Source organism: Saccopteryx leptura, chromosome 4, assembly GCF_036850995.1.
Source record: "Saccopteryx leptura isolate mSacLep1 chromosome 4, mSacLep1_pri_phased_curated, whole genome shotgun sequence".
In the NCBI taxonomy this organism is placed as follows: Eukaryota; Metazoa; Chordata; class Mammalia; order Chiroptera; family Emballonuridae; genus Saccopteryx; species Saccopteryx leptura.
In genome coordinates this window covers 54,580,900-54,602,647 of record NC_089506.1, presented here as the reverse complement: position 1 = coordinate 54,602,647, position 21,748 = coordinate 54,580,900, and the positions used below count along the sequence as shown (strand labels likewise).

General features: G+C 36.5%; 1 protein-coding gene across 1 annotated transcript in view; it reads right to left on the bottom strand.

The window, feature by feature from the left end:
- Window positions 1-2,605: 2,605 nt before the first annotated feature.
- Window positions 2,606-21,748, bottom strand: part of DCT (dopachrome tautomerase) — a 41,915-nt gene continuing 22,772 nt past the window's right edge. Inside the window, exons 7-8 of the mRNA XM_066380689.1 lie at window positions 13,292-13,493; window positions 2,606-3,092 (exon numbers count right to left, since the gene is read on the bottom strand). Coding sequence (XP_066236786.1) covers window positions 2,920-3,092; window positions 13,292-13,493 — 375 coding nt within the window. The 3' untranslated portion in view covers window positions 2,606-2,919. The remainder of the gene's footprint in view (window positions 3,093-13,291; window positions 13,494-21,748) is intronic.

Sequence of the window (21,748 nt, the reverse complement as noted above, 5' to 3'; positions counted from 1 at the left end):
TTATTCATTAGGATTATTATAATTCAAATTGTTCAATCTTAAGCAAGACACAAATTAATGTCAAAGAATTTTAGAATCAGAAGATAATTTAATTCACAAATAATAGAGGTTATTGGATTTCATTTCATTTCTATGTATTAAATATATAAAACATTTCTTTTGAAATCAAAATTCACATACACATAATTTTTCTAATACTGAGGATATAGAATATAAAGTTACCTATTCATTATCTTCAAAATTAATTTTTTTCCCCTATGATTGAGAAGTATAGTCCTGCAATGCTTGGTGATATTTTCTAAGTTTATTTGCATAATATTCAATGTATGTACATACCACTTTTTTATTCTACAGATTTGTTCTACCTTTAAAGTTGTTAAAAGACATTCGTCATTGATTTATTATAATATTAGATAATGTTAGAAAATTGTATTGCTTTTATACAAACTATAAAATTAAGAAATTATTTCTTTCAGGAAGACATTATAAAATATAATACTTATAATAAGTTCCAATCACTGTAGATAAAAATAGGTGAGTGTAAATGACTACTCTTTACTTCTACCTTGGATGTCTTGCTTTAAACAAATCTTCTGAAAATATTACATACGAAAATTTTGATATACCTGAGAGATAAGCTAGAGGTGGTTATTTGCATTATAGAATTAGTCATAATAGTTCATCTATAAAGACTAATTTTTCTTGGTGCTTTTAAAGTATAACTGATTTATACACAACTTTTCAGGAATATACCTAGCACACATAACTATATCTTCATTTGAATATATCGCTCGTGTGGCTTAAAAGTCGGATGTAAAAAAATGTGTTCTACCACAACCCTGAATTGAGAGCTTAAACTTTCCAGAGTGGAGCATGTTAACGAAACATTGTCCAATTTTCCATGAATGCTGTTGAAGGCAGGAATTGATATGTGGCAGTGGCTAAAGAATCCAGCAGGGCTTCACCCCAAGGACTCTGGGCTATCTTGATTCTTACCTGCTGAGCCTATTCTTAAATATACCTATAGCTTTATGAGACTCAAATTTAGTTCAGATTGGGCTTCATTCATTTCTCTGGCATTCACAGTTTCATGCCAGTGGATAACACACGGCGGTGGTGAATCTTGCCCCTCTGGGCTCCCATAGGTAGAAGGCAGCTTCAGGATCCTCTTAACACCCATTCTTTACACACACCCATTCCAGAGAGAGGGGCTGAAGTGAACAGACAGACAGGCCACATGCTACACATGGGCCTCGCTCTCGATGCACAAGTACTAGGTGCAAGCAGATGAAATTTGCCTTGAAATCTAATAACTGTTAATGTCTCAGAAGCAGGGATCTTATTGCTGAGTTTAAACAGCTTAATAAAGATTGCCTCATTCTTATCGCTCATGATCTAATGATTACTTAGTGGAACATAACCATTTAATTCTGAATAGTGATATTTTGTATACCTGGCTTGCTTTTAAATAAGACTTAATTAATTAGCATTTATAAGTAACTGTCAGTACAGTGTAGCATTAATGAATCCAAAGTCAACTCTTAAACATAAGCTAAATGCATTTTGTGTGAATAATTTTTCATCTGAGGCTATCTAGTAAAGAAATTGGCTCAGGATCAGTCAAATGAGATTTCAGAGCAATGAAACTCTGATCAAATTGTCTCATGTTCAGGATTATATCCTCACCTGCCTTCTCCAGTCAGCCATTCCTGGAAAGTGGGATTCTACACTTGGTAGTAGGTATGTAACTGTACATTAATTAACTAGAAAGCTCTATCATTTAATCCTTTATTTATTTATTTATCACTATAGGATTTATGTTTACCCAGCTATTGAATGTTGTGATATGTCTGTTGTTAAGAACTTCGGACTTTTGATAAATTCTACAGTCTAATTTATAAAGAGAACTGAATTTATCATTTATTTATTTATTCATATATTCTCCATCCTACTTGGAAAAGAAGGCTTATTTTCATCTTCATGGACATTTTAAAGGCTGAAGAGAAAAAACAGAAAAGAAGAAAATTAAGCCTTAAGAAGATAATCAGAAAGGCACCTAAAAGCATAGCAATTTATAGAGAAACAGGGCCCTGGCTGGTGGCTCAGTAGATAGAGCATCAGCCTGGTGTATGGACATCCTGGGTTCAATTCCCTAGTCAGGGAAAACAGGAGAAGCGACTTTCCCCTACCTCTCCCCCTTCTCTCCCTCTCCCCCTTCTTTCACACTTTCCCTTTTCTCTGTTCTCTCCCTCTTCCCCTCCCACAATCAATGGCTCAATTGGTTTGAGTATGGTCTTTGGTGCTGAGGATAGCTTAGTTGATTCAAGCATCGGCCCCAGACAAGGGTTTCTGGGTAAATCCTGGTCAGGGCACATGTGGAAATCTGCACATCTCTCTCTTCTCACGTTAATATATATAAACATATATATGATGTAATATATATATATATATGACTAAACAGATGCTTAGCACCTGCCACCCCTTCCACCCCTTATACCCACTGCATTACAAATGGAGACATTGGGCTAAGAAAGATTAAACCATGATCTTGCCCAAGCTGCAAATTACACCAATCTGCAAATTATATTGAATACAGACTATTGACTATTTTTTAAATATTTTTTAATACACAAGGGGACTTAATTAATATGGGGAATCACTATGAGATACTGCAAATCTTCAGTTCTAACTTTGTCTGATGGTAGAGATAGTTTCAAGCACTTCAACTTGAATTTGTTACATAAAAAAAGCAAGCCAAACTATAGCTAGGCATTTTCTGTGTTTGGAACCATCGTCACAACAGAATGAGCTGCGCCAAAGATCTTCAGCTAAAGGAAGAACAGGAGGATTAGTTTGTTCATGGTCAGCATTCCACCCACAGCTTGGCTGGCCTCTTCTCTAGGGTAAAGCATAAGCACCCTATGCTTCTTCTGTGTATCTCTTGTGGTTTAAATGTGTCTCCATTAAGGGTGCATATCCTTTCTGAAGTCTTCTATACTGAAGGAAAGCCAGCAGCATGAAAAGGCCGACCAGTGCCAGCAGCATTCCCAGAGCCACTGAGAGAGGGGTAGTCCAACTTGGAGTTACTTGAGCTGAAATTAAAGCAGAAGAAAAAGGTCTATGATTGGGATTTTTATGAGCTGAGTATTCCTCACAAAGGGAAAAAATAAACCAATTTGCCTTTCACATGCATTTTTGTTGATAAAGCAAAACTACACTGGCTAGAAAAAAAAAATTTATCTTCTCCTTCCTTAACAACTATTTATCATACTCACAATTGTTTTTTCTTAAGAAAGTGGGAAATGTCATTCCATTATTTAAATACAGCTTATTCCATTCTTAAAATTTCTTACAATACATACTTACACAGAATAAATTCTCCAAGGAAGTATTTACTTTTGTGAGATAGAAACTCATTTGTAAAGGTGTGTGCTAAAATGGTATCTGGGGAACTACAAAATACACAACTCACAGGTGAAGAAATTCTGCCATTGTCTCTACCTTTTATATAGGATGGTGAATGTGTAAGACAGATTAGATAGACTACTGTAACAAAAGAGCAGGAGCAGATGAAATGCGTACTCATTTAGATAGTTATGAATAAAATCTAAATCTTCCACATGATAAATCTAATCCTCTACTCAAATGTATTTTATGAGCACTCTTCCAAGTAATTAATGGATTTTATTTCTAATATATTTCTGTTTAATTTTCACTTCTTTAAAAATTATCTTATCCTTGGACAGCTGTTTTTTGTAATTGTTGTCTAGCAAGAGAGAGAGAGACAGGAGAAAGAGAAGGGAACACATGATAGATAGATAGATAGATAGATAGATAGATAGATAGATAGATAGATAGATAGATAGATAGATATAGATAGATGATAGATAGATAGATAGATACAGACAGGAAGGGAGAGAGATGAGAAGCATCAATTCATAGTTGCAACACCTTAGTTGTCCATTGATTCTTTTCTCATATGGGCCTTGATGGGGAGGGGAGGCTCCAGCTGAGCCAGTGACCCCATGCTTAAGCCATCGACCCTGCATTCAAGCCAGATGAGCCTGCACTCAACCCAGGGACTTCAGGGTTTCGAACCTCGGTCCTCAGCGTCCCAGGCCAACAATCTACCCACCGCACCACCACCTGGTCAGGCTGGAGACAGCTATTCTTAAATTCAGTTTCTCTGCACTGGGTTCTTGTTCTGTACCTTACACTTAATAAATGTAGATGCTCCTTCTAGTTCTTTCATCTCGGTTTCACAGAGGGCTCTGACCCATCCTGATGGGATTCCTCCAAGAGGATTATTTTCTTGTCTCCTTTTGCTATAATCCAGCAGCATCTGCTGCCAGTCTCAGTTTAAACCACAGGTTTTGGTTCTGCATTTCTTTGTTCAGAAACCAAAAATGATTGCCTTTTGTTATTGTCCAAACTCTCCTGAATAGCTATTTATTATTATTGTTATTATTATTATTGTTGTACTATTATATTAATTGCAGTAGAATACACATATCATACATTTTACTGTCTTAACCATTCTAAAGTTTGCAGTTCCGTGACAGTAAGTACATTCACATTGTTGTGCAGCTATCACCACTGTCCATCCACAGAACATCTTTCGTCTTGCAAAATAGAAATGGTAACTCACCCATGTCCTATTGCCCCAGATCCTGATGACCACCAATCTACTTCCTATCTCTGTGAACTTGACTACTCTTGATACTTCACAGGAATGAATCATATAGTGTTTGGCCTTGTGTGATTGGTTTATTTAACCAGGCATACTGTCTTGAAGATTCATTCATGTTGTAGTAAGTGACAAGATTTCCTTCCTTTTTAAAGCTGAATAATACTCCATTATATGCATATATCCCATTTTTTGTATTCATTTATCCATCAGTGAATCTTTGGGTTGCTTCCACATTATGTTTGTTGTGAATAAAGCGGTTACAAACAGAAGTGTCCAAATATCTGTTTACACTTTGCTTTCAATTCATTTGGGGCATGTACTTAGACACTGATTTGCTGGATCACATGCTAACTGTATGCTTCATTTTTTTTTTTTTTTGAGGAACTGCCTTATTGTTTTCCACAGAGGCTATGCCATTTTACATTTCAATCAGCAGTGTACAAGGTTTCCAATCTCTCCACAGCCTCATCAACACTCGTTATTTTCTGCTTTTTTCAGTAGTAGCCATCCTAATGGGTATAAAGTGGCTATATCCCAATGGGTATAAAGTGGAATTTAGTTGTGGTTTCCACCTAGCTTTTAAAGCTCTAGGTACTCAGGTTCTTCTCACAGATCAACGTTTATTTTAATATTTTTTTAACTATTCAATAATTATTTCTTCTTTTATTTTTCTTTCTTAATTGAATGTATTGAGGTGGCATGGTTAATAAGATTGTATAGATTTCAGGTACACATCAAAGATATAACTTTAGTTCATAATAATCTTCTACCCAAGCCTTCTACTGCAAGCAGGCTTTTTTCCACAGTTCTCCATACAGACTCCAAGTGCCTGTCACAGCCCTGTCCCCGCCTTCCTTCAGTCTGAAATGCTGCCTTCTTTCCTCTTCAGCTACCTAAGATCTATCGTGTCTTCAACTCTAGCTCAAGACCTACCTCCTTTCACAAATCCCTCACCTTCTTCTCTAACTTTCGGTTACAGTGATGTTCCTCCAGACGAGATAGTGAATTTATTTGTCAGAGCAATAAATGAGCATGCATTTGTATCTTCTAGTGGGTTCATGCAGTGGGGGCATATTTAGTCTCTCAGTCGATCCCTGTTAATTGGCTGATTTCAGAGGAGATGGAAACATGGTCAAAATGCACACTGCAAACTTCTTGGTTTATTATGTTTAGTCCCAAAGAAAAGAAAAAGAATTTTCAAAGATATATCCTCAGCTGTCCCCCAAAATAAAATTTCAAATCAGTAAAGAGAACAGCAGCAGCAGATGCAGAACTAGAAGGAAACGCAGAGGACAGAGTTCAGGGCCTGAAAGATTGAAGTCAGAGACAGATGTGAGCTCAAATGCAGTCTGGATTACCTTGTAGGATGAGATTTAGAGATGACAAAATAGACACAAATGGGGATGGGGATGTGTGGTTTTTGACTTCTTGACAATTAAGATTTTTTTATTGTTTTACCTTTCTTTCTCAATCTGTTCTAAGATTCCTTTCTAATGAGGTATAATTGACATACAACACTGTATTAGTTTCAGATATACAACATAATGATTCAAACTTTATATATATATAAAGTTTGAATATATATATATTCATATATATATAAACTAAGATTCTTTAAAAGGCACATGGATCTATCTATATTGGGGCCTGGGAAAATAAAAAAAATGTGTGCCCTTATATAAAATTATAAAAGTATTCTCCCATGTTTTAAACCAAGAAGGAAAAGTTAATACAAATCTATAATTTATAAATATCAATTTATAATATACCCACATGTAGCCCAAACTGTTAGCAGGTGATTGTCAATTGTCACCTCACAAACCCACCTAGCAGGAGTGGTATGGAATTATTGGGGGAAAAATGGTCTCGTTACAAAATAATGCAGGAGTATTAAACAAACAGCTTGTCTTTATTTAAAATGTTGGGAAATGGCGCCGTGAGCAGCGCGTCCGACAGATCTCCCCAAAACCACAACAAATTTATCAACTAGAAACAGGAAAATTTATCTTCGGAGCAAACTGAAAGCAAAAGGACTGTTATCACTCGAATCTGAGAGACGAGGGTGTGGAGGAAGCTACCTCAGGGGCGTTCATTCAAGCCGCGAGAAAGTGCACCGGTGTGCTATCAACAAGACCACCCGCAGATGCCAATAAGAAAGAGGAAATCGAATATTATGGATACAAAAGAAAGAGAGGTAACACAAATAGATGTGGAAAAATCTATGGAGAAAAGACTTAACATATTGGAAGCCTTGGAGCTAAATGACAGAGAATTTAAAATAGAAATCTTAAAAATACTCAGAGATATACAAGAAAACACGGAAAGGCAATATAGGGAGATCACAAAACAACTCAATGAACACAAAGAATATATTACCAAGGAAATTGAAACTATAAAAACAAATCAAACAGAAATGAAAAACTCAATTCACGAGCTGAAAAACGAGGTAACAAGCTTAGCTAGCAGAACAACCCAGATTGAAGATAGGATTAGTGAAATAGAAGACAAACAACTTGAGGCACAACAGAGAGAAGAAGAAAGAGACTCAAAAATAATAAAAAACGAGAAAGCCCTACAGGAATTATCTGACTCCATCAGAAAGAATAACATAAGAATAATAGGTATATCAGAGGGAGAAGAGAAAGAAAATGGAATGGAGAATATACTCAAACAAATAATAGACGAGAACTTCCCAAGCCTGTGGAAAGAACTAAAGCCTCAAGTTCAAGAAGCAAACAGAACACCGAGTTTTCTTAACCCCAACAAACCCACTCCAAGGCACATCATAATAAAGATGACACAAACCAGTGACAAAGAAAAAATTCTCAAGGCAGCCAGGGAAAAGAAGAGTACAACATATAAAGGAAGGCCTATTAGATTATCATCAGATTTCTCAGCAGAAACTCTACAAGCTAGAAGAGAGTGGACCCCAATATTTAAGGCCCTGAAAGAGAGGAACTTTCAGCCAAGAATACTATACCCATCAAAGCTATCCTTCAAGTATGAAGGAGATATAAAAACATTCACAAATACAGAAAAGATGAGAGAATTTATCACGAGAAAGCCCCCACTCCAGGAAATACTAAAGGGGGTTTTCCAACCAGATTCAAAGAACAAAAGAAAACAACACCACAAGTAACAGCTCCACCAAGAACACAATAAAACCAAACTTAAACTGTGACAACAAAGGAAAAAAAAAGGGGGGGGAGAGAATGGAGATTAACAGTAGCAAAGGACGATGAAGTGCAGAAATACTTATAAGATAGGGTACTACAATGAATATGGTAGGTACCCTTTTCATTACTTAATGGTAACCACCCTTGAAAAAACCACCACAAAAACACATGACTTAAAAAAGGTAGCAACAAAGGAAAGAAGTATGGAACACAAACAAACAGAAACAAATGATAGAAAAACAAAAGAGAAGAATCAAACTAGATACAAAACTAACAGAAAGCAATTTATAAAATGGTAGTAGGGAACCCACAAGTATCAATAATTACACTAAATGTAAATGGATTAAACTTACCAATAAAAAGACACAGAGTAGCAGAATGGATTAAAAAAGAAAATCCAACTATATGCTGCCTACAAGAAACACATCTAAGCAACAAGGATAAAAACAAATTCAAAGTGAAAGGCTGGAAAACAATACTCCAAGCAAACAACACCCAAAAAAAAGCAGGTGTAGCAATACTCATATCTGATAATGCTGACTACAAGACAGAAAAAGTACTCAGAGACAAAAATGGTCACTTCATAATGATTAAGGGGACACTGAATCAAGAAGACATAACAATCCTTAATATATATGCACCAAACCAAGGAGCACCAAAATATATAAGACAGCTACTTATTGACCTTAAAACAAAAACTAACAAAAATACAATCATACTTGGAGACCTCAATACTCCGCTGACGGCTCTAGATCGGTCATCCAAACAGAGAATCAATAAAGATATAGTGGCCTTGAACGAAATACTAGAACACCTGGATATGATAGACATCTACAGGACACTTCATCCCAAAGCGACAGAGTATACATTTTTCTCTAGTGTACATGGAACATTCTCAAGAATTGACCATATGTTGGGCCACAAAGACAATATCAGCAAATTTAGAAAAATTGAAATTGTACCAAGCATATTTTCTGATCATAAAGCCTTGAAACTAGAATTCAACTGCAAAAAAGAGGGGGAAAAACCCACAAAAATGTGGAAACTAAACAACATACTTCTAAAAAATGAATGGGTCAAAGAAGAAATAAGCGCAGAGATCAAAAGATACATACAGACAAATGAAAATGAAAATACGACATATCAGAATCTCTGGGATGCAGCAAAAGCAGTAATAAGAGGAAAGTTCATATCACTTCAGGCCTATATGAACAAACAAGAGAGAGCCGAAGTAAACCACTTAACTTCACACCTTAAGGAACTAGAAAAAGAAGAACAAAGACAACCCAAAACCAGCCGAAGAAAGGAGATAATAAAAATCAGAGCAGAAATAAATGAAATAGAGAACAGAAAAACTATAGAAAAAATCAATAAAACAAGGAGCTGGTTCTTTGAAAAGGTCAACAAAATTGACAAACCCTTGGCAAGACTCACCAAGGAAAAAAGGCACAGGACTCAAATAAATAAAATCCAAAATGAAAGAGGAGAGATCACCACAGACATCATAGATATACAAAGAATTATTGTAGAATACTATGAAAAATTATATGCCACCAAATACAACAATCTAGAAGAAATGGATAAATTCCTAGAACAATACAACCTTCCTAGACTGAGTCATGAAGAAGCAGAAAGCCTAAACAGACCAATCAGCAGGGAGGAAATAGAAAAAACTATTAAAAACCTCCCCAAAAATAAAAGTCCAGGCCCAGACGGTTATACTAGTGAATTCTATCAAACATTCAAAGAAGACTTGGTTCCTATTCTACTCAAAGTCTTCCAAAAAATTGAAGAAGAAGCAATACTTCCAAACACATTTTATGAGGCCAACATAACCCTCATACCAAAACCTGGCAAGGATGGCACAAAGAAAGAAAACTACAGACCAATATCTCTAATGAATACAGATGCTAAAATTCTAAACAAAATACTGGCAAACCGAATACAACAACATATTAAAAAAATAATACATCATGATCAAGTGGGATTCATCCCAGAATCTCAAGGATGGTTCAACATACGCAAAACGGTTAACGTAATACACCATATCAACAAAACAAAGAACAAAAACCACATGATCTTATCAATAGATGCAGAAAAGGCTTTTGATAAAATACAACACAATTTTATGTTTAAGACTCTCAACAAAATGGGTATAGAAGGAAAATATCTCAACATGATAAAGGCCATATATGATAAACCATCAGCTAACATCATATTAAATGGCACTAAACTGAAGGCTTTCCCCCTTAAATCAGGAACAAGACAGGGTTGTCCACTCTCTCCACTCTTATTTAACGTGGTGCTAGAAGTTCTGGCCAGAGCAATCAGACAAGACAAAGAAATAAAAGGCATCCATATTGGAAAAGAAGAAGTAAAGGTATCACTTTTTGCTGATGATATGATCCTATACATTGAAAACCCGAAGGACTCCACAAAAAGATTATTAGAAACAATAAACCAATACAGTAAGGTCGCAGGATACAAAATTAACATACAGAAGTCCATAGCCTTTCTCCATGCCAACAATGAAATATTAGAAAACGAACTCAAAAAAATAATCCCCTTCACGATTGCAACAAAAAAAATAAAATACCTAGGAATAAACATAACAAAGAATGTAAAGGACCTATATAATGAAAATTACAAAGCATTGTTAAGGGAAATCGAAAAAGATACAATGAGATGGAAAAATATTCCTTGTTCTTGGATAGGAAGAATAAATATAATCAAAATGGCCATATTACCCAAAGCAATATACAAATTTAATGCAATTCCCATCAAAATTCCTATGAGATTTTTTAAAGAAATGGAACAAAAAATCATCAGATTTATATGGAACTATAAAAAACCCCGAATAGCCAAAACAATCCTAAGGAAAAAGAATGAAGCTGGGGGCATTACAATACCTGACTTTAAACTATATTATAGGGCCACAATAATCAAAACAGCATGGTATTGGCAGAAAAATAGACACTCAGACCAATGGAACAGAATAGAAAGCCCAGAAATAAAACCACATATATATGGTCAAATAATCTTTGATAAAGGGGCCAACAACACACAATGGAGAAAAGAAAGCCTCTTCAACAAATGGTGTTGGGAAAACTGGAAAGCCACATGCAAAAGAATGAAACTCGACTACAGCCTGTCCCCGTGTACTAAAATTAATTCAAAATGGATCAAAGACCTAAATATAAGACCTGAAACAATAAAGTACATAGAAGAAGACATAGGTACTAAACTCATGGACCTAGGTTTTAAAGAACATTTTATGAACTTGACTCCAATGGCAAGAGAAGTGAAGGCAAAGATAAATGAATGGGACTACATCAGAATAAAAAGTTTTTGCTCAGCAAGAGAAACTGATATAAAAATAAACAGACAGCCAACTAAATGGGAAATGATATTTTCAAACAACAGCTCAGATAAGGGCCTAATTTCCAAAATTTACAAAGAACTCATAAAACTCAACAACAAACAAACAAACAATCCAATAAAAAAATGGGAAGAAGACATGAATAGACACTTCTCCCAGGAAGAGATACAAATGGCCAACAGATATATGAAAAAATGCTCAGCTTCATTAGTTATTAGGGAAATGCAAATCAAAACTACAATGAGATACCACCTCACACCTGTTAGATTAGCTATGATCAACAAGACGGGTAATAGCAAATGTTGGAGAGGCTGTGGAGAAAAAGGAACCCTCATTCACTGTTGGTGGGACTGTAAGGTAGTACAACCATTATGGAGGAAAGTATGGTGGTTCCTCAAAAAACTGCAAATAGAACTACCTTATGACCCAGCAATCCCTCTACTGGGTATATACCCCCAAAACTCAGAAACATTGATACGTGAAGACACATGTAGCCCCATGTTCATTGCAGCACTGTTCACAGTGGCCAAGACATGGAAACAACCAAAAAGCCCTTCAATAGAAGACTGGATAAAGAAGATGTGGCACATATACACTATGGAATACTACTCAGCCATAAGAAACGATGACATCAGATCATTTACAGCAAAATGGTGGGATCTTGATAACATTATAAGGAGTGAAATAAGTAAATCAGAAAAAAACAAGAACTACATGATTCCATACATTGGTGGAACATAAAAATGAGACTAAGAGACATGGACAAGAGTGTGGTGGTTACCACCAGGGGTGGGGGGAGGGAGGACAGGGGGAGAGTTAGGGGGAGGGGGAGGGGCACAGAGAACTAGATAGAGGGTGGCGAAGGACAATCTGACTTTGGGCGAGGGGTATGCAACATAATTTAATGACAAAATAACCTAGACATGTTTTCTTTGAATATATGTACCCTGATTTATTAATGTCATCCCATTACCATTAATAAAAATTTATTTAAAAAAAAAAAAATAAAATAAAATAAAATGTTGATAGTGGCCCTGGCCGGTTGGCTCAGCGGTAGAGCGTTGGCCTGGCGTGCGGGGGACCCAGGTTGGATTCCCAGCTAGGGCACATAGGAGAAGCGCCCATTTGCTTCTCCATCTCCCCCTCCTTCCTCTCTGTCTCTCTCTTCCCCTCCCGCAGCCGGGGCTCCATTGGAGCAGGGATGGCCCGGGCGCTGGGGATGGCTCCTTGGCCTCTGCCCCAGGCGCTAGAGTGGCTCTGGTCGCAATATGGCGACGCCCTGGAGGGGCAGAGCATCACCCCCTGGTGGGCAGAGCGTGGCCCCTGGTGGGCGAGCCGGGTGGATCCCGGTCGGGCGCATGCGGGAGTCTGTCTGACTGTCTCTCCCCGTTTCCAGCTTCAGAAAAATACCAAAAATAATAATAATAATAAAAATAAATAAAATAAAAAAACATGTTGATAGTGAATTCATCAAAGATTTTTTGTGTTAATGTTGTTTTCACATATTGCATTATATTATTATTTACCTAGATTACTAAACTTTTTGGCCTCCCTTTGAACTTTGCAGTCCAGGCAGGTTCTGCACTAGCCTCACCCTAAACCCAGCTTTGCCTTCAAGGAATGATCTCTCTTGTAAGTATGTGTCCACCATTGGCTAGGACATTTTAACTTTACTGGTGAGATCAAACCATGGTCAGCTTTTGATTATTTTAGACAAAATTGCCAAATCAGGTATAGAAGTAGATATTTCCTCTGTGGAACAAGTTCTCTTAGCAACTTTCAGTATTCTAAAACAACAGTCATCCAACCAGTTCGTTAATTTGTAGTTTAAAGGCTCATTTTAATTTGTAGTTTAAAAGCTCATTTTACTAAATATATGTATTCTAAAAAATTGCCAGTAAACTTAATGAGACACAAATGTTTCAACTTAATGTTTTAGTTTACATTTTAAAAAAGAAAGAAAGAGAGAAAGAAAGAAAAGAACTAGAGAAAGAAAGCTCCTTTAAAAGATGAATGAGTCACTCATTTAGAAATTGTATTAGTTACCTGGCAGGCCAATGGCATAGCTGTAGCCAAGTTGGTCTGCAGTTAAAAAGAGTTCCTCATTAGTCACTGAAGGGAAGAAAGGAACCATGTTATACATCCGATTGTGACCAATGGGTGCCAGCTCCTGAGGCCAAGCATCTGCAGAAGGATTAAATCTTTTCATCCACTCATCAAAAATGGCATCAGTAAAGGAATGGAGGACCTGCAAGACAGTAGAATATGACATTAACATTTCTCAGATTATTTCCATTAGATCCATCTGAATGAAGCTTTCTCTAATATGGAATGGGGTTCTTCTTGACATGAGTAATTTCTGTATAGCCAATCTAATCTTAGTGACATACCTACTGGCAGTTTTAGTTTCATTTCCAAGGATATATGACATATTGAAACCAGAAATATTGGCGTTCATGTTGCCTGTCACCATTTCAGCCAAATAAGAAGAGACAAGGATTGAATCTTTTATGGGCAATTGACTCAGATGGCCAGTGATCTGAGGAGACAGGGGTTATGTTCCCAAGCTGTCTCCACCCCCGACCCTACGATAACCTTTTTAGAAGAGGAAGAAAAAGGTAAGTAAGGGTTTTGACATTTCAGAGAGAGTTAATCAGATCTAGTCAAAGTTAATTGGATCATAGTCAGCAGGCCTTCCATCCTAAGAGCACAAAGGTTTTGCTTGCAGACCCCTGGAGCACACCGGTAGACTGCTTGCAGATCTCCCTAAGTCATGCAGGCCCGCTCAGGCAGCCCTGCTCCTGGAACAAAGCCTCTACCTGCATTAACCATTAAGCCCATTGACGATAACCAAAGCCACCATTCATCAAGCTAAAATTTTAACTCTTGAGTTCCTCCATCAATATCTTTCCAAACAGGCTTATAAAACCCTTTGTCAAATGAACAAATGAAAGTTCTGTTGCAGATTTAACATTAATTTGGGAACATTTAGTGACCTCAACAAGTGTAAGTTAATTATTAACTTCAAAAAAACAACAAGGATGCCAAGATACATAGTCTAGTCAGCTTTCAGGTGTTTTTGCTTTAACAGAAGAGGAAGAAGAGGTTGTGTTTACCAGTCTTGTAATACAAATGGACAGTTAAAAATATGTATCCAAAATGGGTTTTCAAATTTTTGTCACCTGGAGTACCCTTCTGTGTACTCATTTTCTAACCCTCTCATTTGAATTTTCAGTATTATGCCAGAAAAAGAAAATCTAAAAATATTGTAATATGCATAGTGCTCATTTTAATTTTCTCTGGGAAGCTGTAAAAGTCCTTAAATACAGCAATCATTACCTGTTTCAAAATATCAACAGGAAGATTTCCACATGTATAACCTGGAGTTCACAACAGGATATAAATATGAGTAGAACTTAGGCTTCATGACTGGTCATTACAGTTTCTCTTTCATTTCTGGACTGTAAGTTCAAGGGACTCAGAGACAGTGTCTGTTTTTCCTTCCCTCTGTGTCCCCAGTGCTTGTCACCCCCGGGCCTGTCACATGGGGGCAGGGAGGTACTTATTTCAATAAATACTTACAAGTAAATTTATTCATTCATTCACCACTATTACTTATACCCCAAATATAGCTGGTCAAATTATACTATAAGTTATTTATTTCCTTGTTAGGTCCTCCTAACAAGACCCCAAACTCCTATGTGTCAGAGAGAAGGTCTTTTCACATTTGAAGCTTCAAGCTTAGCAAGCAACCTGAACAGAGTCGATGCTTAAGAAGTACCGGTATTTGTTGGCTGATGACAATGCCGTTCAAAAAAAGTGATATCTTTTGTACAATTCACCCAAACAGACACCTTTCCAGCCGATGCTGTTTCCTTAGTCCACCAGCCATTCCTTCTACTATTTTCTGGAGTCAGAATGAATTCAGTGGTCCCTGTCCTTATGTTCCCTGATTGTCCCCAGTCTGAATTTTTGCTCTTTGCACTTCTTAACCCCATTAATTGCATTGCCCTCTTGCTTGTATTACTGTTGTTTATTTAGTAAATAACATTTTCAAATCTTACCTGAGGTTCTTTCCAGTTTAGTTCAGGCAACAGTGGAGCTTTCTACCTATATTGTCTCAAGTGGCTACATTTGGGATAGTAACAGGAATCAGGGGATTCACTGACAGAAATGTTTTGTCATGAATGGATTTTTAAAATTTATGGCAGAGACAATCATCTTAAAAACCAAAATATCACATTAGAAGGCCTGAGATTTTAGGGAGATAAAAGATTTTTAAATTCTAAAGTCTTGGTTTTGAGTAACAAATTTAAGCTCCAAAGCGATTAAGGCATTGTTTATCACAAAAGCAACAACTTTGGAAGAATACTTGATAATGCAAGTGATCAACATTTCTCACAAGTAGAGTTCAGCAAAAGTTACCTTTGAAAAGAGTCATCATCCCTGGAAAAGCTGTATTTCCCTGAAAAAGTTATCACATGTCCTCTATCCTGGGAACTCCAGATAAGAATAGAAATTTCCCAGAGAAGAAAGGTATGCTTCCTTCTCCCACTATGGCCTGAGGAGCCTGCCACCCTCAAATAGAAGTTTTGCTTCAAGCACGGAGCTTAAGTACTGTAGATGAAATGTTTAAAGGTAGCAAGCACTGTTGATTGCTTACCCAATATCCAGTCTTCTCTTTTTCCCTAGTAACTTCCATTGTCTTTTGAATGAAGCAATATGCCATACTATCCATGAGATTTAACTAGAAATCATTGGATGGGATGGCTGGGGAAAAATTTAAACATGGTTGTTTCAAATTAAAAGTGCCCCTTTCTCCTTTTCTATTTCTTCTTCCTGGAATGTGGATGTGATGGCTAGAGCTGCAGCAGCCATCTTACTAGCCAACCAGCAAAGTTAAGAAAAGAAGTCACTCACCAAGGACAGTAAAGCAAAAGGACAGAAAGTGTCCATGGTGATTAAGGACATACCAGCCTGGACTGGCTGCCACTGGTGCTCTTTAACATAAAGAGAAAAATTAAGTTTTTTGTGTGTAGATTTCTGTAATTTGAATTTTCTGTTCTACGCAGCTGAACCAAATCCTATGTGATACAAGGAAAAAGTATCTAGGGCTGTACCAGAATATATTTTCCAAACAAGGCCACACAATATTTCTTGAACTTTTAGATTCTGTCTGAATTCAAGTCAGAGATTAATCTGTGATTAGAAAAAAGAAACTCTCAGGAGGACATAGAAAAATCCAGATTTAGTGCTGCAAGAGGCAAATAGCTCTTGGAAATCACCAGAATTCATCCAGTAAAAAGTGTAAATAATGAAGGAGGGGACAAGACTCTTAAAGCAATTCACAATGTGAATTGTGTTCTTTTATAGAAGAACAAGGCAAAGGAATAGGCAGAGATTATAAGTCTCTGAAGGGCTACAAAACATTATGCAGTAAATGCTTTGCTAGGAACTCTATACAGAGTATCCAATTTATAGAATGTAGTTTTTTAAAAAAGGGTAGTGTGTTCCAAGAAAATGCAAAAAAAATGCAATAAAGCAAATGCTGGAAGCAATAACGTATCCACAGGCTAGAAAGAAAAGTAATGCAAACTATTTTTGTAAAATAGGTATTCTTGTAAAAGTTGTGCACATTGTTTTTAAACAAGATACTGTGAATTGCTCTTGAGAAACTGATGGTACTTTTGTTAGACACAAGTTGAAAATGAGCTCAGATAATATCTCTGTAAAGGCCAAATTTAATTTGATGGTAATAAATAAAAGCAAAAGTAAAGTAGAAGTATACTCTTGTTGCCTTATTTCTGTTGTAGATATACACAGCTATATTTGATATTAATAATAAAGTTCTTCAGGAATGAGGCTACAAATTTTGATATACAAACCTATTCTCCTTGTCCCAACAAAATAAGGGTAGATACAGGAAGAAAAAACACCAAATTTCAACTATCAAAGAAAATGTGATTACATGGGCTTTCAAGGTAAAATATATATATAAATGTAACACTTGCAGAAAAAAGCAATTAATCAACAAATATTTTGTTTACAAGCATAAAGAAACTTAAAAATTACAGAAAAAATATGCATATCTTTTTCAAGATCATTGGAGGATAAAGTTACTATCAAAGTTAACCTTAACTTAGATGATTATACATTCAGAATCTTGCCACACTGGTGAAATGACAAGAATATTTGTGTCTGGAGGAATAGTATGACAAAAAATAAGGCTGGCTGTAAAGACATTTGTATGTTACTAAAGACCAGCATACTGCTGCTCACCATTTGAGTTCACGTGTAATATCCAGAGAGGTTGTTCAATTCCTAGTGCTCTTACTGTGGTAACATGATAACACTCTGGTCCTCAGAGAATTGATATGTGAGCACTTAAAAGTAAAAAGACAAGCACACAGTTCCATATGGGAAGTTCCCATTTAAAACTTAATGCCTGACCAAGCAATGGTGCAGTGGATAGAGCATTATTAGCCTGGGATGCTGAAGAGTCAGGTTTGAAACTCCGAGGTCGCCATCTTAAGAACAGGCTCACCAACTAGAGCTTGGGGTTGCTGGGTTGAATGTGGGATCATAGACATACATGATCTCATGGTTGATGGCTTGAGGCCCAAGATGGCTTGAGGCTTGAAGGGTTTCTGACTTGAGCAAGAAATCTGGCTCAGCTGGAGCCATCCCACCCCACCCCACCCCCACCCCCAGTCAAGCCACATTTGGCAAAGCAGTCAATGAACAACTAAGGTGCTGCAACATAGAGTTGATGCTTCTCATCTCTTTCTTTCTGTCTTTCTATCCCTGTCTGTCCCTGTTGGTCTCTCTCTCTCTCTCTCTCTCTCTCAAAAAAATAATAAAATAGGCCTGACCTGTGATGGCACAGTGGATAAAGCATTGACCTGGAATGCTGCTGAAGTTGCTGGTTCGAAAACCTGAGATTTCCTGGTCAAGGGAGTTAATGCTTCCTGCTCCTCTCTCTCTCTCTCTCTCTCTCTCTCTCTCTCTCTCTCTCTTTCTCTCTCTCTCTCTTATCTCTTTCTCTCTCTTCTCTAAAATGAATAAATAAAATGAAATAATTAAAAATTAAAATAAAATTTAAGGTAAAAAGTGTATGTACATAATTAAAAAGTTGGGTCAGAATTCCTAAATAAGAGAATTCCTATTGCTAATTCCTAAAGAACATTTTTAATCATGCTTGTTATTTTATGGTAATATTTATTTATTCTTGCCTTGTTCTACCAAGGAGTGGAAGCAGTCTATAATCAGGATGTTGCATTTACATTTTCCTAAATAAGCCATATGTGATAGGCATGAAATAGTTAACACCCAAGCTCCTACTTAGCTAGCTAAGCTCTGCCACTGGGAGACATGTATGCCATGCACAGCACAAGAGAGACAGGAGCCATCACAGAAAAAAGGATATTGGGCAATAACAGTCTTCTTGGCAGTGTGCAGCCTTGATTATGCATTTCCCATTTTACTATACACCAGGTCCTTAAAAATGTTTCATCCGTCATTTTGTTATAACACTGATAAGAAAAATAAATCAGTTCCCAGCCAAGGCCACTGTCTGTGTGCAGTCTGCACATTTTCCCCATGTCTGTGTGGATTTTCTTTGGGGACTTGGATTTCCTCCCACATCCCAGAGACGCACCTGGTAGGTGAACTGATGTGCCCACATTGTCCCTGTCTGAGTGAGGGTGGATGTTGAGTGCACCCTGTGATGGAAGGGTGTCCTGTGCAGGGTGGGCTGCCTGCCCTGTGCCCTGAGCTGCAGGGACAGGCTCCAGCCACCTGAGACCCTGAACTGGAATAAGCAAGTTGGAAAATAATTATATCAACTTCTTTTTATTCACCTTTCTTAAAAGTATGAGTAGCTCACATTTATTTCAATATTTAATATGAGGAGTGTTTGGAGTCTTTTTTAGAAGTTTGGTGATGTTTTTGTGATCAAACATATGCCATAAGAATTTAACTGTTGTTTCTATCACTTAGCTTACATTCAAATTGGTTTCATTATGCATCATTTCACTTAAAGTCACAGTTTCCAAGAACCCACTGATGACATTGAGAACTTATTGTAATTTTCTCTTTCTATCTTTGCCTATTCACTCTCTTATTTTATTCTGACCAGACAGAATAGGACATATTTTCCAGGCATTTTGGAGGAATTCTACAGGTAGAGAAAGCATACTTTCTGAATAAATATATTTAATAACATTGCATTCAAAATATACATATGTATACATCATATAAAAGTATTCAATATGCATGGTATACAAGATATAATAGTGTGTATACTAAAATAAATATTAACAGCATTAAAATTCAATTGCTAAATCTTTCAGGAAGCAAGCTTGTAGTTTCAGGATTAAACTCTTAACAGATGTAAACGGAGGACTACAAGAACATTCTGCTAGTAGTAAGTCAGCTTTAAAAGAAGTGACCAGTTCAGCCTACCTACCTTATAACCGTGCAATCCAGGCTGAAGATAGAGAGCCAGGGTGATGTTAGAAGAGATTCTAGATAACTGAAATACTCCCAGGCAATTCAAGGCTAAGAAATCACCAAACTTCTAGGAGAGTGTTACACAAATCGATGCTAGAATCATCTTAGCTTTGTATATGAATTGTGGTTTGCCATTGTACTACTTAATTTCATCAACAATAAAGTGTGTAAGTTTAATTTTTCTCAAAGAGCATGGGTTTATCCTTACAACATCTGGAGTTAAAGAGAACCCCTTCAACTCTGTTTAGCCATTTAGCACCTGCCAAGTTAAAGCGAAACAAACAAACAAAACAAAACAAAAACAAAGCATCCCCCAGACTGAGCCTGTAGAAATTCTGCCACTCTGGGAGGGTCTGCCCAAGCAGGTGGCCAGGCACCCTCTCTGGTATCTCAGCTCTTATAAAACTCACCATGATGTTATACTCCTTATGAATTGGTGACTATAAATTTCAGTTACTTTAAAATACATAAATTAAATTAGTAAATGTGGCATTTTAAAATGTGAACATTTACTTTTCATAAAACCAATGCCCTCTCTTTTTAAAAGCCAAGCAAAATATTCAAACTTGTCCTCCACCAATTAATGTTAATTTCTATTAACATGATTTAGCAAAACTACATTTCCTCAGCTATAATAAAAGCAACTGTGAAGAGATGAAATTAAGAATCACCAAACCTGGCCTGTGGTAGCATAGTAGATAAATGGTTGATCTGGAACACTGAGGTCCCGGGTCAAAACCCTGAGCTTGCCCAGTCAAGGCACATACAACAAGCAATCAATGAACAACTAAAGGGAAGCAACTATGAGTTGAAACTTCTCCCTTCTTTTTTTCTTTTCTTGGTAATATCTAACTTTAATAGAAGGCAGCACTACTTAGCTGTGACCAGTGGTGGGATTCAAATCATTTAACAACTGGTTCTCTGCCCTAACGACTGTTTTAAATATAAAAAAATGATATACAGAAAGGTAGTTTGTTATTTCATGCATTTAATACTTAAAGAAGAACAATAAAAGAGGTGCACAAAACTAGATTATGTTGTAAAAAAGAGTTTTTAAATGTTAATGGAAAAATATTAAATAATAACTAACAAAAAACAATAAAACTGTTATCTAAGATATTTCTATATTGCTTCTTGATTGGCAGCCTCACTTGCTATTTTTTTTCATCTATGGTCAGAATGAACATTTCTATAGGCACTTAGAATGCACTGTTGCGCAAATTAATGTTAAAAAAGAGTAAGGAATGCAAATTTGTAATTTCCACATTGGGCAGCTGCCCAGGTGCCTACCTTAAAGAAAACCCTGATTACAAGTGCCATTTTAACAACCAGTTTTCCGAACTCAACAAAAAATTAGCTATTAGTTCTGCCAAACTGGTGAGAACTGGCTGAATCCCACCACTGGCTGTAATCAAATCTTATTTTTCAGGATAAATATGTGTATTTCCTTCAATTACTTTAGGAATATTAGGATTTCAGCAATTGATTCAGTTTTTTCTGTATTTTATTATTATATCTTCTTTTACTCATTACTGTGATCACATACAATTTTATACTTCTCTTGCTTGAAGAGATATCACAAAAAATAATTTTAATAAATGTATGCAATATACTTGCATGAATTGCCTCATATATTTTAAATTCCAGAAGCTATAACTCTGTTAACTTAAATGCTTTTAACCTGGCTCTCAATATGTAAAAAATTATTTTAAGGCTACATTGGTTTCAACATGAAACTTTTTGTAAATAGTCTACAGTATTTGTGAGTTCTAGGACTAGTGCTAAAACATTACTCCTTCGGTACCTTCCAGGAAAGGCTGTGGCTTTCTGTTTACTTATATGTACATGATAACATATCCCCCCAAAAACCAAAATTTTAAATATTAAAGGCATTAAAAGTAACAAAGACAAGGGTCATTAAACATCTAGTATCTTTGAACTATGTGTAGCTCACAGAATTCCTTATCCATAAAGTCATAATATGGGCTTCCA